The 18,520-nt window shown below is 36.4% G+C and overlaps 1 protein-coding gene across 1 annotated transcript in view; it reads right to left on the bottom strand.

Moving 5' to 3' along the window:
• Positions 1–390: 390 nt before the first annotated feature.
• The window catches only part of LAMA2 (laminin subunit alpha 2), a 460,887-nt gene continuing 442,757 nt past the window's right edge, over positions 391–18,520 (bottom strand). The window contains exons 57-63 of the mRNA XM_083379924.1: positions 11,198–11,310; positions 9,436–9,625; positions 8,371–8,526; positions 3,327–3,480; positions 2,402–2,535; positions 1,409–1,631; positions 391–704 (exon numbers count right to left, since the gene is read on the bottom strand). Coding sequence (XP_083236050.1) covers positions 547–704; positions 1,409–1,631; positions 2,402–2,535; positions 3,327–3,480; positions 8,371–8,526; positions 9,436–9,625; positions 11,198–11,310 — 1,128 coding nt within the window. The 3' untranslated portion in view covers positions 391–546. The remainder of the gene's footprint in view (positions 705–1,408; positions 1,632–2,401; positions 2,536–3,326; positions 3,481–8,370; positions 8,527–9,435; positions 9,626–11,197; positions 11,311–18,520) is intronic.

The following is an 18,520-nucleotide window of genomic DNA, read 5'->3' as shown; positions in this document are numbered from 1 at the left end:
TGGGGGCCATTCCCTCACTGTTTCCAGGATGGCTTTGTGGGCCACATGAAACCACTTCGCGGACCGGATCCGGCCCCTGGGCCTTGTGTTTGACATGTCTGCCCTAGAGCAAAGACACTATAGGATGAAACATGAAATTGCATTGCTAGTCACATCCTGCTCACTAGTCTGGGGAGAAAAACAAAACAAATCTGGCAGTGGTATCCAAAGCTGCAAAGAAAGACCATCCTGCATAAGGCAGTTGAGTCCCACTAAAACCAAGTAAGGGTAAAAGCTGAGGCTCAAAATTACACACAGCTACCAATGCAAACTGGTACAGTACGATTTCATTCTATAATACCTCATGTTGCTTCAAAGTAAGGAAAAAAATGGACACGTCACACATGCGTAACTTGATGCTTTATTCATTTTAAGGGATTTTTTTTCTTTGCTTTTAGAAGAGCAGCATTGGAATATATCAGAGATATATCACAGACGTATCTGTAAAAGAATCTTTTTGTTAGCATTATTGCTCAGATTCCTATTACAATTTGATGATTTTTCTCTTTAATTCCCTGGGCAGGAAAGAGGTTGCACTCCCTTTATTTCCAAGGCCTTGCTGAAGTTAATCTCCAGTGGTTTAGCTGTCCCTTTGACGAGTTTCAGAGACCTAATGCAGCCTTTGAATCGAATGTTAGTGGTCAGGCCAAACTGCTTCAATCCATCTGGGAGAGGAGAGGGAAAGAAAAGAAAGGAAGATCTTTCAGATCTTTAGGATTCTTTTTAAGAAATCTTTTTCTCTAAGTAGATAACTGTGTAAAGTGGTACCAAATGTCTTTCTTTACGTACCGTATATATGTGAACTATTTGTACATTAGTTGTATATATGTGAACTCATATGCATAGTTGTACCATGCATATGGTACAGAGACAATTGTCATAGAATAATGAATTTTAGCATTACTGCAATTTTTGAAACTATTTTTAAAAACTGAATAACATAAAAACCATACTTTCATGTTATACCTTATCCCTAGAAAATCAGAACAGAATAGAATAGAACAAATAATAGGATAGAAAAAAGGAATAGAATAGAAAAAAGGAATAGAATAGAATAGAATAGAATAGAATAGAATAGAATAGAATAGAATAGAATAGAATAGAAAATTCTCTATTGGCCAAATGTAATTGGACACACAAGGAATTTATCTCTGGAATTTATCTACATTAACATATGCTGCAGTTGCTGTTGTTTATTGAACACTACCAGGCTCATGCATTTGTATAATTTCTCGGTTTCAAAAAAATTATTTAATGAAACGCTTAATAGAATTTCATAAAGGGATTCCATTGAGGTTTGGTGGCTGTAATAAAAATAATAAACTAAGTAATAATGAAGACTAGTAACTATCCTGGTTTATATACTCACCTGGATATCCTCCAACAAAGACAGGATCATTTGTCTCTGCTGAAGTGGAGGCCGTGTTAGGACTGATCCCTTCCACATGCTGATCGTCCACGCTCAGCATTAAACGATGCTTTATCTTGTGTGCCACAACTCTGTGCCACTGTCCATCACACAAACTCCCCGTTATAGCAGGTTCATAAATGGCCGAAAACCGACCAGCACCATTATCGACATGGAACATCACCTATGTGAGAAATTACACAAACAATCAAACAAACGAGCAATTTAGTCAAACAACTTATCCATATAACTTGGAAGAGACTGTGATACAATGTATAGGCCTGGCTTTCCTATTCAACACACTGAGACTTAATTATCCTTTTCAGCAAAAGCTGCGATTAAATTCTTAACCACCGTAAACGAATGAATTTTCTGAATTCAAGGATCCACTTGAAATTAATTTATAACTGAGAACCAATTCTGGCAAGAAAGCACAAATTATGGATCATACTGTTTGTCAATTGATTGCTGCCAAAATCTAAAATGGATAATAGGCTCACAACAGTGCTAGAGCAATAGGCTTGATTATTTCAATGTTTGTACTAGCTGGCTATTTGTATTCAAACAGCATTTATTTTAGAAATAATTTAGTAGAACCAAAATGAGATTTTGGAAAGGGAAGCAGAAGTTTAATTAGAAGGGATTTGCAAGACTGTTCTAACAAATGCAGATTAGGTTCATAATAATACTTTAACTGTGAAAATGTTATGGAATCTGCCCCGCAAATTTAAATTTGTAAAATATAGTTTGTTAGACTGTACTCTGACTTCAACTGTATTGCAAAGATCACTGGCTACAGGGAGAATCCTTTTCATGCTTAAAAAGAAAACAATGCTTAAGATACTGATTCTGGAACAATGGATGAGTAACATGGCTTGATATCCTTTGATAGAATCTCCTTAGAGCTGCTGAGAAACATTTAATTAGATTAATTTCTAATAATTCCATACTCACATTTTCATCTACCAATTCAATGCCAAGGCCATCATCCATTTTCTGACTGCTGATTCCCAATAGAACACCATTTGTCCGTGTTGTACGAAATTCAAATTCCACCTTTAAGTCTAATCCCACTTTATATGCTCCAACTAAGGAATAAGGAAGGAAAGGCAGTCTAAGAATAATGTAAGGGTAATTTTTCTATACTGTACAGAGATGCAGGCACCATTGTGTTTAAGGACAACCTTAGTATTTCACAGTTACTTTATACACCAAATGGCTTTGGTAAACAATAGTGCAGCATATGATACATTTCTTCAACTTTTGATAGTGTGCATAAAAATCACATTTCTTAACCAGATTGGCTGGTATGTATCTATTGCTACCTGTACATACAGAGTTACATTTCAAATAGCATCCTGTAGTATCAAGAATTGTAATTAATTTATTCTGAATCTTATTAAAAATCAGACCTGCAATAATCTTGTATAGATATTAAACATGATCATTATTACCATCACTGTAATATGTTGTTATGCCTCAAGGGCAACATTCTTGTCATTAAAGAATTTCAAATTCAACAAGTCTCAGAAGATGAAACAGTTCTTCTGTGTTTGTGCTACACTTTTTAGTTGTTACTCTCTGTGATCATTTCTCCCTTGGCAACTATCTAAATAGAAAGACTTAACCAGGATTTTAAAAGGTTCATGTAGCAATAAAGAAGAATATTTGTAACTCAGGGTTGAAATGAGGACTTCCTGGTGCTCCTTAAGTTTGGTTGTTTTCTTGCAGACTTTTCATTACCTAAACTAAGTAACATCATCATGTTACCTAGTTTGGATAATGAAATGTCTGCAAGAAACCAAGCTCAGAGAGCACCAAGGATCCTCAAGGGTTCATTGGTGCAACAATTTAAGAGCAGATTTTGAGATGGTCTTACCTGTTTTGGCGAATCCTGTCCCTGCAAAGTAGGTTCCTTCCTGTGGATTGACAAAGCATCTTCCAACATTGTAGATGGAGGTTGGATTATTGAGATCAATGGGAGTTTCTGACATTCGAAAGTTTCGTATACATCCATCAATGCTATAGACAACCTGAGTCAGGGTAAAAATCCTTAAGAAAGTTAGTTGCCTTTCTAAAATACTTTATTCTTACAACATCAACTTTTTTTATTTCTAGTTTTCAACTTTATGAAAGGAATGGGCCTAGTTACACGACTATCCTATAAAACGTATTTCTCATACATTTGTTTTCTGATACCAAGTTGCCTTTTTAAAAGATGTAGCAAAGATAATACCCAAAATGGTAGAATGCTTGTCAAATTATATTGGACATATAAAATGTTAAATTGTTTCAGAATGGTTCTTTTCCTTGGGTGAATATATTTTCATCTTCACAAAAGTTATCTTGTTGTTAGCATTTGTACTTCTATTAGATCAGATTATGTTTGTACTAAAAGTTGATGCAACATCACCATTTTCTACAAAGACAAATCTTGCTGGCTGTTAATATTTGCACTTGTTTTCCCCCCCACTTATAACTCCAACATGGCCAATCTTCTCTAAAATGCTTTTCTTACCAAACTCTAGTTTTGTTTTTCAAGGATATTATTTTTGAGACTAAGAATATATCATATAAAAAGATAAACAAAGGAAACTGAATCCTTAGTTTCATAAGTTTTAAACAGAATGCTAAGGATACCGTGAGCAAATTTTGTACTTACCAATTAATAGTAAAGTAAAACTACATCTGATAAAAACTGACATGGTGATCTAGTTTAGGACTATGGCAGACTCCGGGTAAGGTTCTTTACTTCCCATCCTATTAACTGTAGTCTCAGTTTAGATCACAGTGACAATTTGTAAAATTAACCCAAGGCCAAGAACAAATAAAATCTTTCTTCTTCTTCTTCTTCTTCTTCTTCTTCTTCTTCTTCTTCTTCTTCTTCTTCTTCTTCTTCTTCTTCTTCTTCTTCTTCTTCTTCTTCTTCTTCCTTCCTTCCTTCCTTCTCCTCCTCCTCCTCCTTTCCCTCAGTAGGAGATAGGTAGTGGGGAGGTTGGGATACTATATATTAGAGTCTGAAGCAAACATTATTCTTTTCATAAAGGAAATCTGTAAGCTATGCTACTCATAGAGTTTGCACTAAGGCTCTGAGTGGTAATTTATTTGGCTCCCACCCCCACCCCCATATGTTGTTTTTACCCTGGACAAGCAGTTCATATAGCATTAAGTAAGAGGAGGCAAGTTTAGTTATCAGAATCACTATAATGACTTGTAACAAGAAAATTTTGAACAATGAATAGCTAAGCCTGGTCAATATCCTTCTGTTAATAACAATAAACACTGATTAGTCGATTCATTTATTCATTCATTTAGAACTAAGGGAAAAGAACAGCTAGGTCAGGGCTATTCTCTGGGGGAGGGGGTGAATTCTGTCCCAAAATGTAGGTACTGCAAGAGAGAAAAGAGGCTTCCTGGGTCCCATTCTCATTAGTTGGCACTGTTTAATAAAGGAGATCCAAGGCATGTTTAATCTTGTGAGGTGAGCAGAAATTATTGGTGTTATGAATAAACTGGCTTTGTTCTATGAAGGGTTTTTAAATAGATATTTTTATTAATTTTTATAATCAGAAGTGCTTAGCATTTTATCAGCAACATATTGTCTGGGTTCCAACATTAAATTTACTAATAAATATTAAGGGGTTTGTAAGTGACAGCCAACACCTTCTACTGTACTTGGAAGTTGACAGACAGCCAAAGCAGCTCACAAAGTAGTGGTGCTGCGCAGGCATACAAAGAAGGTATCCTCATAACTACCCATTCCACTGCATTGTAGAGCAGCCGTAGCTTCCAAGTAATCTTTACGATCAGCCCCAGGCAGAATGCCCTGTAACAATCCCAACAAGTGAAAAGATATGAGTGGTTATGAGGAAGGCCTTCCAATCCAGAAAGGGGAAGAATTGGCATGTGAGGTGTAAGGGCCCTCATAGCCTGGAAAGAGGCAACTCGCCATGGCCAACTTGCTGTGGCTAATTCGCCACTGCCAATTCGCCATGGACAACTTGCCACAGGACAACTCACTGCAGCCAGTTTGCTGTGAGACAACTCACTGCAGGACAGTTTAACAATTTTATTTAATTATTTCAAATAATTAAAAATTTATTTTAATTTTTGTCATTCCCGTTTCATTTTGTCCTTCATTTTGCAACCTTTCCTTAATGATTCTATTTCGCAGTTCTTCGATATTATGTAACTTTTGTCCCACGGCAAGTTATCTTGCAGTGAGTTGGCTGTGGCGAATTGTCCCATGGCAAGTTGGCTGCGGCAAGTTGGCTGTGGTGAGTTGGCCACAGTGAGTTGGCTGTGGCAAGTTGTCCTAAGCCCCTCATAGCCATGGCTGCCACTCACTGTTTGAACATAATACAATAGTCTAGCAATGTCTCCAAACTGAAACCAGTTTCCTCTCCAGAAACCATAATGAAAGTTCCCAGATCTGTCCTGAACACCAATCTTTTAAGAATTGAGTCTGCACCTTTTTGGCCTCTCCAGACATCTACAGCTTCCAGACCTTGACAACACCACTTGTTCAGCAAGGGGAGGGGGATGTATAATAGGGAGTCCCTGATGATATCCCTAAATTCCTGCCAACAGATGATATAATCAGTAGCTTCATGTACAATATGAATATGGAAACATTTTTCCTTTGTGAAACTCCACAAAGCAGAGGTTTAAGGTGAGACCTTTTCTAACTTGCCAACATGGATTGGAACTGGGGGAGGATCAAGGCCATGCTTTCCACCACTCTGAAAGGCTGCTGATTGATTAAGGAGAAACAGGATGGATCTCTCATCACCAATCTTATCTTGCCAGAAATTGTTTATAACACGATCAATGCCATCTCAGTACTCACTATACACCCAGGCCTGAAGCCTGACTGTAAAATGTCTCATTAACTTCTCAGCCACACTCCTCCCAAAAGGGAAGGCTGGATACAGATGAAAAAGGTTCAATAATGTTAGATTCAGTGATGGTATATTGATGGGATGGATAACCACTTCATTACACATAGGGTGAGTCACAGCCTTACTAAAGGATACACTGCTTGAATCCAACCATTTAGTATGTCATCACTCAGGAGACCTTATCCAAACAGTGGGTTGTGGATCTAATATACAAGTACACAGCCACAGGTATCCTGCCAATTCCTTAGACAGCGTAGGCTAAGTTCTTCCCACATAACTTAAGAAGACCAAGTTTTGATCAACTCCACCACATTCACATAGCTGGAATTCAATTTAGAGAAGATTTGAAGGACTTTATCCATTAAGTACCTTGAATGTTTCTTGTAATTATCCTGCCAGAAGGACCAGGTCCCTTTGAACAGGGCCATCAGCCAGCAATCTATAGATAAGTGCTGAAAAATAACCTTTTGCCACTATTCTCACTATAAGGTAATCCATAGTAAAGGCTCTGCCTAGTGTTCACTTGGATTTGGATTTGCCTTTCTCTGCTAACATTTTCTTTTGTCCCCCAACTCTTCTTCTTCTTTTACTGTTTTCTATAAAATAAACTCTTTCCTCTTGTTTGGTTATGCTTCCTCCAGCTTAACAATTTGTTACTAAGCAATTTCTCCTACAAATATTCCTGCTGCTTTGGAGTAGCAGTAAGTTTAAGTAAGAATTCAGTGTAGTGTTAGTGTTAAAGGGGGTGACCTATTGCTTTGGTTCACTATACATATAAAGTTTTATCTGATTTATGTTGTTCAAAGTAGTTACATCCTTATTCATGCAAAAATGTTTTTAAGAGAATAATAAAAATTTGCAGTCAAGAGTTTGGTGAACATTAGAAACATAAGTAATACAAGAACAATGTTTAAGTAAAATGTATAGGCAGCAATTCATGTGCAACACCTGGTATCAGGTATCTAAGATTCAATTAAAAGTTATGGCTAATAATTCTCAGCTGATCCCTTTGAAAAAGTCTTAGGATGTCTATTTATTGTAGCTATGTTGAAGGATCTCTAGATGGTTTATACAGATCTTTTCCCCACCCTCAATGTTACCAAGTTATGAAGTAGATTGAGCTGGGCCATAGTGAGTAGCCCAAAGTGTGTTTCAGGGCTGAGTAAAGCCCAACACTGTTATTAAATCTAAGAATAGTGATTTTATAAAAGCAAGACCAGAATGTAGGGATACAGGAATCTTTTGTATCCAAAGCATCAACCTTAGGTTGCCATACACACTTACCTGGAATTAAGCCCCACTGAACTTGCTTCCAGATAGGAATGCATAGTACATTATTGTTAATACACTTTTATGAACAGTGGTTGAGGTCTACAACACTATTTGTCCCACAATTTTCAGGATTGCTGCAATAATTATATTGCATTATATCTAGGTTGGAGAGAACCTAGAAATGGAGAAAACCCATCTAGAAATAAGGAAAAAATTCCTGATAGTTAGAACAATTAATCAGTGGAACAATTTGCCTTCAGAAGTTGTGCATGCTCCATCACTGGAAGTTTTAAAGAACAGACTGGACAACTACTTGTCTGAAATAGGGTCTTCTGTTTGAGTAGAGGGTTGGACTAGAAGACCTCCAAGGTCCCTTCCAATTCTGCTATTCTGTTATTCTGTTCTGTTTTTTGTTTGAAGACAAGCTCCACTGGTGATAAACAAATTCACCGTAGGATCTGCTTCTCAGTGACTCAACACAATGACATTTACATTAACCCCTACAAAGATAGACACACTTAGTCTCCCTGAATGATAAGATTGTTTCCCATGAAAAGGGCATTGCTAGTATTGAAAAGAACCAGATCAGTCAAAAGAAAGGCAAATGCAGATTATTTGCATGGAACAAGATCAGTGTTCTTTCAAAGACAATGAATGTCAAATACCTGCTTTGCTTTTACACTTGTGCACAACAAATAACTCTCTTTTGTCAGTGCTTTAAAAATGTGAAAAGAGTCATTCTTTACTTACTGGACCAATTCTTCTTGTTGTATAGTTAATTGGCAATCCCCCAACATATAGCATCCCCACAACATCCAAAATATCAGCTTTCTTTGGGCTAGTGGTTCTATTTGTAGCTCCGTCAACTGACAGAACTCCTTCTTGTTTGCTTCGGAATATTTTTATCTGGAAAAAGACAGAAGGGCAAATCATTATTATTATTAGTTATGTTACAACTCCTACAAGCAAAGTCTTTGTAAGTGGTACTGAAGTTGCACAATTTTGTGCACTTATTTGGGAGAATGTCCACCTGAAGATGGAGAAACTTAGTACTGAGTTAACAAGCATGTGTGGGCACACAGTGTAATGTTAATTTTACTATTATGTCACTTAAATGGATAAATAGCTTCAATCTAGTCTCAGATTAGACATTTATTATTAAAATATACCACAGTCCCTGCAATGTATTCCCCAAATAGGACTAACATTGCAAATTACAACAGCCTTCCATAAACTAATGCCCTTCGCATGTGATAGGGCCACATTTCCTACATTTCCTAGCCAACATAAATATTGGAAATAAACAAGGGACATTTTTTCTGACTGAATATCTGTAGGTTGACCTCAGTATCTATGGATTTGTTATCTGAGGTTTCATGTATCTGCAGATAATAAATGGAACCAGTACGTATTATCAATATTAATCTGTTTTGTGCTAACCCACTTTAGAACCATCACAACGTATGACCATATGGGCAGATTTCATTGCAGTCATAAGTCAAGGACAACCTATACATAAAAGGGCTGCTTTCAGGCTCTTACAGTGCATCAACCTGTAGCTTGGAGGAAACTCTGTTTGGGAATAAAACTCTGCATTCTAATTTAGTCTTGAATCCTGAATTAGATTAAGCCACCTCTAAAGCAGCTTATACAGGAACAGACCGTTTCCAAAGCCCTTGCAATTAAGAACATGGCACACTGTTGCTCCATTCATTTCTTCTACAACTCACTACAATGTGTGTGTGTGTGTGAGTGTGATATTCTGTAGATGAACATAGTCTTTATCAATTCATGCATTGTTAAATCATATAATACCTTGTGCCACTGGCCATCATTAATTTTGTTGGAAATCATTGTGCTTGTGTTCCCATGGCCAAGGTCATAGCTGAAATACGGAAAACCATTTTTTATCTGGATAGTGGCAAAATCAGCATGATTGATCCGAGCCATGTAGAAAAGTAGCCCGTTTTCAGCCTTCGTTCTGATTTCAAGTTCAATTGTGAGTCTGCACATTTAAAAAAGGAAGGAAACAGAAATGGAGGACATTTAAAAAAAGCACTACTCTTTTATCTTTTTTCTCTCACACAGCTAGCATTATCAGCAGCAAACTTGTTTATATGTGAAATAGAACCAAGATGTCCATATTACATTTCTAAGCTTACCAAGATATATAGATGTAATATTCATGGATTTGGTAACAGGTGTGATTTAAGATTTGGAAGTATTCTTCTTTTGGGGGTTGAAAAATAAGAATATTTGTTCTGCAATACACAGAACACAGTTCTTTTTAAGAATTAGCTGTCAGAACTTAGTTTTAAAATTACTGAAAGAATATGCATGAGTCTTGAGTACATCCATATGAAATAATTCTGGCAAATCCTATCATTATCAGTTGGGAAAAAAACCCACTAGAGAAAGCAAACCCAAACCCCAAACCCCAAACCCTGCTAATGCGCAAGATGATGCTGAATATAAAACAAGAATAAATATATAAAGTGGGCAATAGAGTACACGGAATCTATCTAATATCCTTCCTTCCTTCCTTCCTTCCTTTTCTCCCACCATGCCAAATTTAATCCCCCTAAGTTCTGTTTTTGGAAAAGTTATTCTGCTGAAAAACAGAATCTCAACCCTCTTATATAATTTATTTCCAACATTCTGTTGGATTAGAAAAAAATGAACCCTCTTAACATAGAAAATAATAAAAAGGTAAAGTTTCCCCCTCACATGCGTGCTAGTCATTTCCGACTCTAGGGGCCGGTGCTCATCTCCGTTTCAAAGCTGAAGAGCCAGCGCTTGTCCAAGGACGACTCCGTGGTCATGTGGCCGGCATGACTAGATGCCAAAGGCGCACGGAATGCTGTTACCTTCCCATTGTAGTGGTCCTTATTTTTCTACTTGCATTTTTACGTGCTTTCGAACTGCTAGGTTGGCAGAAGCTGGGACGAATAACAGGTGCTCACTCTGTTATGCGGCACTCGGGATTTGACCTGCCAAACTGCCAACCTTCTGATTGACAGGCTCAGCGTCCTAACCCACTGAGCCACTGCGTCCCTTCAATGACCTTACTGGACACAAAATTATATAATTAAACCAATTTGCCCTATCCCGTCCCTTCCTTTCCCTTTCCCCCCCCCCAAATTTATGCTTAAAGACCCATCCTAAATTTGGAAAGTGACACTTTTAGCTCTAAAATAAAATTCTTTATAATAGTTTATTTTATGAAGGCTAAAAAGAAAACCGGCTCACCCATCTTGTTTTAAAACTTCTACAATTTAGCCAATGTTACTACCACAAATAATTTCTTTTCAACTTTATTTCAGAATGACCTTACTATTTAAAGAAACTTATAAGCCTACCTATTTCACATAGTGATCCTTGAATGGTTCATTTCAACTACTAAAAAGAAGAATGAAAACAGAACAGCCCTTTGCACCCGGTGCCAGATTAATTAAACTGTTAGCCTTCTGACTAAATCCTAGCCTCAGGCCCCTGGGAAGTGTCAGGTCTTCGTGGCCTTCCAGAAAGGCTAAAAAAGTAGCCCCCTCAAATCTATGGTGGGAAGCTACTAACTTACTTGTTCTTAACTTTCGTGTCATCAAATGCAACTGCAATATGGCTGTTTCTTGAGAGGCCAAATTGCTTGGCCCCTTCCAAGGCAATGGGCTCCACATCGGCAGCACAATGTTCCTACAAAACAAAGCAAAACACCCACATAATCTTTTCTTCTTTATGCACCAGCAATTTGGAACAAGTTCACTCCCATACCTTTTAAGGAAAGCAATCAATATTTTGCCTGAAAAACAAATCATTTTACTATTGTAAAACACTGAATTTCTTTCTCCTCTTTTAACTATATTAACTATATCAATCAACAATTGCAGCTATATCATCCATAGTAGTATCCCATTTACAACTGAAAACCTACTACTTTTCCATGGCTATTCAATTATAATCACAGCACTACTTCTGTGCAAAAGCTGGGTGTAGCTATAGCAGGTTTGTGAATCCAGACACTGGACATAAGTCGTTTATGAGTTTCAAATAAACCACACACTTATGTTGTCTGGTGGAATAAAAGAAATAGCACAGTATTTGCTATTGTGGGATCAAGTATACAGTAATAGAACAATCCAACACCAATCACTTTGTCTCTTGTTAAGATGATGGATCAAATATACAGTATGGATCTTACTTACCACTGCAGAAAATTACTGAGTTGGAAGGAAAGAAAATTGATATGCAATCACTTTAGCATATAATGCCATATTTCAATCAAGCTGAGATTTCTAGAAGTACACCTGTGGATTTAAAATCTACAAAATGTTTATGCTAAATGTACATATAGTGAGTGCACCATTATAATAATATCCTGCAGAATTGAAAATAGCTTTTTAACAGCTTTTCTAGAATCATAAGGATCTTCACTTTTATGAAAAACATTGGTCCAAATAATTATGGTTAAAATTACCTGAATATTATAATTTTGCTAATTCAATAGAAGGAGAAAATGAAGAATAATATGTATGGCTTTAATATAGTGGGGGGGGACAAAGAGAAAAGAGTATGTGAATCTTGTATATGTGAGATTCCTTTCAAATAAATTCCTTGTGCTATAATAATGGCCTTTTAATGCAAGCTATAAAAGGCAGCCATAAATATGAGTTTCATCTATTTTCAGTTTCTATTGGATGAACTATGAAAAATCAAACAGAATGACATGAAATGTCACAGAACAATAATGCTTCAGGACAGCATAGATTTTGAGTTCCTAAAATAAATATATTTACATATTTAGTCATGTTAGAAATATTCTTTATTCTTTAATTTGTCTCCATCTAAATCAAAGCATTTCTCATGGCAAAAGACCTTTAAGATACCATGAATATTTAAAATGTATAATTTAAAATAACCTTCTCTTGATATTTCAGTAACAATTTGTCCATGCAAAGAAATCTTAACAGAGGCCAAAAACAGGTTTTAAAATGGCTTATGAGAACAAGCATATGCTTCTTACTCTGCCCCGATGCAATTAAAGGAGAAAAACAGAGTGAATAAAACATTAAAGCACTTCCAGACAAAGCGATTTGAGGCCTGAGACCCAAACAAGGCAATCCTAACCATCCAGATTCCTTGCCAATTTCCTGCTTTGCTAGATCTTTCGGATATATTTGAGTTGTGCATTGCTGTATGTTCTGTTTACTGATACTATTAAGTAAGAAGGCCAAATCAGGAGATTGTCTGGAAGAGCTCAGTTACAAGTGTGTGAGGATAGTCCTTTAGCAAATGGTAACTGACAAGGGAGATAAAGAGAACTTAGCCTCCCTCTGCAGTCATTGCCTACTTTAGATTTAATATACGTTTTATGAAATGTGGGTGGATGATAATGACAAATTCCACTCATCCAGCATAGCTACATATATACATCATGGAACATTTTAAGGAACTGTTTAATTAATTTTTTTCAGCTGAAACCTTGAGCTGATGTTTCCAGGGCAACAGACACCAGTGCCTTTAGTAAGAGGTATTTACGGAAATGGAATTGCTGTCAGACCATCTCACACATTTGTGCACAAAACTGCATCACCAGTGATGGAAGGAGAAGAGAGGGAAGCCATTTAGTCACTGAAACGCCACTGCAGTTCATTGAGCATTGTTAAGTGAAAGGGAAGAAATAGACAGGGCCACACTAGGAGATACCGTCAGATCAGAGTCAGCTGAACTACTGGCGCTCTTCACTTCAGCCGTAAGCAATTCCTGAGAAGCAGTAAACAACGTGAGGCAGAAGCAACAATTGTTGACGTTCCTAAATAGGTAACAGCATTTGTAGCAAGCAGTAAGCCTTTGTGGCAATCTAATACCTAAAACTGTCGAACTCAGTACTCTGCCCATTATTTTCAAAACCAATTTCTTCCTTTAAATTGAAGAAAAAGGCCCTGCTCTAAGTACAAAGGAAGGAAAAATCTGCATTTGCCTGCATAAAGTACAGGGCAATGAAATACAATTCAAGCAATTCAGTCCAAATCGTTTCATATTTGCAGTAAAAGCACTTGCCTGGGACGAAGCCAAAATGACTAAGCTTCTAAAGCGATACAGTGGAAAACAAGCAGAAATAATTATCCTTGACATCCACGGCTCTGACGTTACATTACTACGAATTCTTAGATTGCCGAGTTATTAGATGAAACAATAGAGTTAGCCAATATGTGGGACACATGGACAAACTCCCAGGTGTAAGATTTCCAAATAGGAAACAGTTTTAGAGGAATAATTGTTTTAGATATCAAAGAATCTTTTGCAGCATCTTAAAAGCTAATACAGGCAGTCCTTGACCTATGGCCATTCTTTTAATGATTGTTCATGACAGCAGTGAAAAAAGTGGCATGACTGATCCTCACATTTAAGACCATTGCAGAGTTCCTGCCTTGGCGACCAGCATGTAGTTACAATGGTTGTAGCATTCTGGAGTCGTGAGATTGGTGCCATTGGTGATCTCAGGTGGTTTCCAACAAGCGAAGTCAATGGGGAAGACAGATTCTCTTCAGGATCATACGATTCACTTAATGGCTTCAGTGATACACTTAATATATCATAAAATCGGGCACGACTCTCTGCTTAGTGACAGAAGTTCCAGTCCCAATAGTGATTGTAAGTCGAGGACCACCTGTACACATTCTGCCAGAACTTAAAGTAGATAAGAATTGCCCTCCCAGATTAGGCCTTGACGGATCTAGTCCAGTGTTCTGTGTCACATAGTAGCCACATAGACCTATCTGGGAAGCTCATGTGTCTGGCCTTGGGGCAACAGCTTCTTTTTGCGGTCAATCCCTAGCAACCAGGATTTAAGCAGAGCTGCCTATGATTCAGCAGATAGCGAAAAGGCATCATATTAGTAGCCATTAGCACCCTGATCCTCCTGGCTGACTTCAAAATTGGCTGTCCTTACCAGCTATTGGAAGTACTTTAACTACATATTTTTGCTATGTTTAAAAAAAAGTATTTCCTTTTGTAGGTTGGGAATCTATTTAGTTTCAATGGATGAGTTCTAGTACTGAGAAAGAAGAAGAAAAAAATCACGTTACGTCATTCATGAATTTATATATTTCCGCCATGTTTCTCTTGATCTTTATTGGAAGCCAAAGAGGGGCACAAAGAGGCTACCCATTAATCTAATCACTTTGGGGAACTTTTTTCTATGTTTAAGTTGTGTTGACCCTAACTGTACATAGGCTTGCACATACTAGTTTAATTATGGACTACTTATAGTCTCACCAAAAATTCTTGTAAGGAGATTACGATACCGACAATTCAATTTTCCATTCTTTCCTAATGATTCCAAGCACAAGATTCACTTTTTAATAGCATTTGCAGAATGCGTTCACATTTTTGTGAAACTGTCCACTGTGACTCTAAAACTTTTTAGAGATCAGCCGGCTGAAATCCCACTAATGTTTAGATGAAATTTACATTATTTGGGCTAAAATGTATCATTATATACTTGTTTTCAAGGCATGATACCTGTTTGTAATTTTTAATTCAATAGTAAGTGTATTTCATACTCATACTCATGTTTAACAATACCAAGTAGCTTTTCCTAACAAGGCTATGAAAAAGCTGGCCACAATACCATCAAACTGGTATATGTGAGCTCTTACGGATATTGATATTTGTTTCTTAGTCATTCTGGTGGAAATTGTCCTTGTTTAATATAAAGCCTTTCTGTATATATTAAACTATTTTCTTTAATGTTTACTTAAGAGAACCGAAGCCAGAATTCATCAATGGCACAAATTGTACTAGCACCTTATATAGGAATAAGGAGCATTTCAAAGAATGAGAAGAAAATAATTATTGAGATTGAACATACAAAACTGCCTTATGTGAAAGTATTATTCATTGATTCATCAAGCAGAGTCCTTTAATGCTGCAAATGAAAGCAAAAATACAAGCTGGGGACCTTTTCTATAGAAAGCAAATGTTCCACTTTCCAAAAAAACTTGATAACCCTACGAAATCATTTTCTTCTACAATTTAAGAGTGAACTATACCAGCAGATTGACTGGCGCACAGAGTTTGTGAAACTGTAGAACTGTAACCATTTTCTTTTATGTTTACTTCCTGTTTTGTGGACAATCAAGCTATTACAATATATATTGGCAACTAACCCTTTTATTATTGGAAAAAAATACTGTTTTTTTAAAAAAATTTTTTGCTAAGCATTACACATGGAGTCTTCTTATTATTTACCTTGAATAGCTATTATGTCTGTTCTATCTAACCAGATCTTGGCTGAGATTTGTTTAATACAAAGCTGCAAAGGAAATTATTCAAGAACAAGAAAAAACACTTCAAATCTCATGTTTACAGCAGTTTTCTTTAACAACAGATTAAACGTGGCTACCTTTGGGATAGAGGATGGTATAATAATGATATCAACAAGGCAACCATTGCTACCACCAGCAAAATAATACTGAAGTTATCTGAAAAGAAGAAATCAATACTTGCATGCAAATTTTAGGACATGCTATATTTTGTCATACACACTGTGTCATTTTGGGGTTTCTATTAGCTCAATTTGTTTGTACCACCAACATATTACAAAGATATAGTGTATCTTTTAAAAATCAAATGTGATTGATATACATATGTATACATACATACATGCATATATATATATGTGTGTATGTATATATATATATATATATATATATATATATATATATATATATATATATATATATATGTGGATCCTTGGTTTTTCGGGTTTTCCCCCGCGTAGAACTAAAGGTGTAGGTGCAACGTTTCGACGGAATGTATATATATGTATATGTGTGTATATATATATATATATATATATATATATATATATATATATATATATATATATAATGTATATGTATATGTATATAAATGTGGTGCCATCAGGCCATTTTATGAGAATTAAAATCAATCACATATATCTACCACCCTTCATTATTAAATCTGAATAACCTTTAACCTTAGAGTGCTTTAGAGCTAGATGCCATGTACAAATCAATTCCGCCAAAAGGACATGCTATATTTTGTCATACACAGTGTGTCATTTTGGGGTTTCTGTTACTTCTTTCTTTCCTTGAAGCAATTCTCTTGCTGTAATTCAATTTGTGTGATTCAGAGGCCCCCTAAAGTCTCTTCTAAAATAAAAATGTGCATAAATGGCTTTCTGCTTGTGCATCCTATTTTACATGATACAGTGATTGTATTGGACAAGGAGGAGATTGGCTTGGTTCTCTGCTGTGGTTTCTATAAGAGTAGCTGATGAAAGCAGCAAACAAATGCCAGGCTTTTGTCACAGTGACAGAGAGCAATGGTTGAGATGTTGACACACTGAGCTGTACTGTAATCAGTTCTATTTTTTTGGAAATAAGAAAGGAGAAAAGATTAAATAATAGGATTCCAACTTTAGATGACAGGTTCATACATAAACCATTTCATTGGAAGCTAAAAAATTGCTGGTCTGGTAGATAGAGTCCTTGATCTCTATCCATTTTTTTTAATTGCACAGATGTTCATCTTGCAAAATACAACACGACCAAAGTTAGTGTTGTGATGGAAGTTTCAGCAGAAACTTCAAAGTAATAGGATATCAAAAATAGTATATAAAAATGGTATTTCTTGGGAAACCTTCATAGTCATTACCTAACCTGAGGCAGCTACAGTGAATTATAATGGGAAATAATGAAAGGAAGATCTAAAGGAACTCTGAATATGAAATTCACTCCTTAATATTAAATACATATAATAGCCATAAATATAGCTTTTAAAATAATGTAAATTTTACATACTGAAATTATAATTTATATTAGGTATTGTATTTATAGCAAATGTCTATCATCATCAATCCAATTCTACTGATCATGCTGTTACAACTGACTTTGACAAGTTTGCTTCTTCAGATTCAAGCCCTAATCAAGGGTTTAGGAATAGTAAATATAGCATTTAAATATGTATGAAGTGTTCAACAGTGCTGTTGTTTATAGTTAGGTTGTCATAATTTGTTCAAAATTTAGACAGTCCAAATTCAAAGTGCTTGTGGTACTTAGACCTAGTCCTGCAAGGTCAACCAGATTTTTGCAAACCCTATTTTGCAGTCTTTTCCATTTATATGTTTTCAAAATTATTGTCTCTTACAATAGGTACATCAATTAACCAAATATGTTTTTTCATTGATAACAATGCCTGGTATGCTAGGTGTCAATCGGTCAGAATTTTAAAATCTCTTAAAAGTTTTACTCTGCCATGTGCAACACCCTCCCATTTCACGTTTCAATTAGTTTTTATGGACTGTGATCTGCACTTTATACATCAATGCCAGTATAATATCATCCTAATCCAAACATGTCCTCTTTTGTAATCAACTTCTGTAATATTGCTGCATCCAATTATTATTGGATAATACCACTTTACAATGCCTTGGTAAGGCCACACCTGGAATACTGCATCCAGTTTTGGTCACCACGATGTAAGAAAGATGTCAAGACTCTAAAAAGAGTACAGAGAAGAGCAGCAAAGATGATTGGGGGACTGGAGGCTAAAACATATAGGGAACGGTTGCTGGAATTGGGTATGTGTAGTTTAACGAAGAGAAGGGTGAGGGGTGACATGATAGCAGTGTTCCAATATCTCAGGGGCTGCTACAAAGAAGAGGGAGCCAAGCTATTCTCCAAAGCACCTGAAAGCAGGACAAGAAGCAACGGATGGAAACTAGTCAAGGAGAGAAGCAACCTAGAACTAAGGAGAAACTTCCTGACAGTTAGAACAATTAACCAGTGGAACAACCTGCCTCCAGAAGTGGTGAATGCTCCAACACTGGAAGTTTTTAAGAAGAGACTGGACAGCCATTTGCCTGAAATGGTATAGG

The sequence above is a fragment of the Vipera ursinii genome (genome assembly GCF_947247035.1).
Source record: "Vipera ursinii genome assembly, chromosome: 1".
Classification (NCBI taxonomy): domain Eukaryota; kingdom Metazoa; phylum Chordata; class Lepidosauria; order Squamata; family Viperidae; genus Vipera; species Vipera ursinii.
This window is presented reverse-complemented; position numbering and strand designations above follow the sequence as displayed.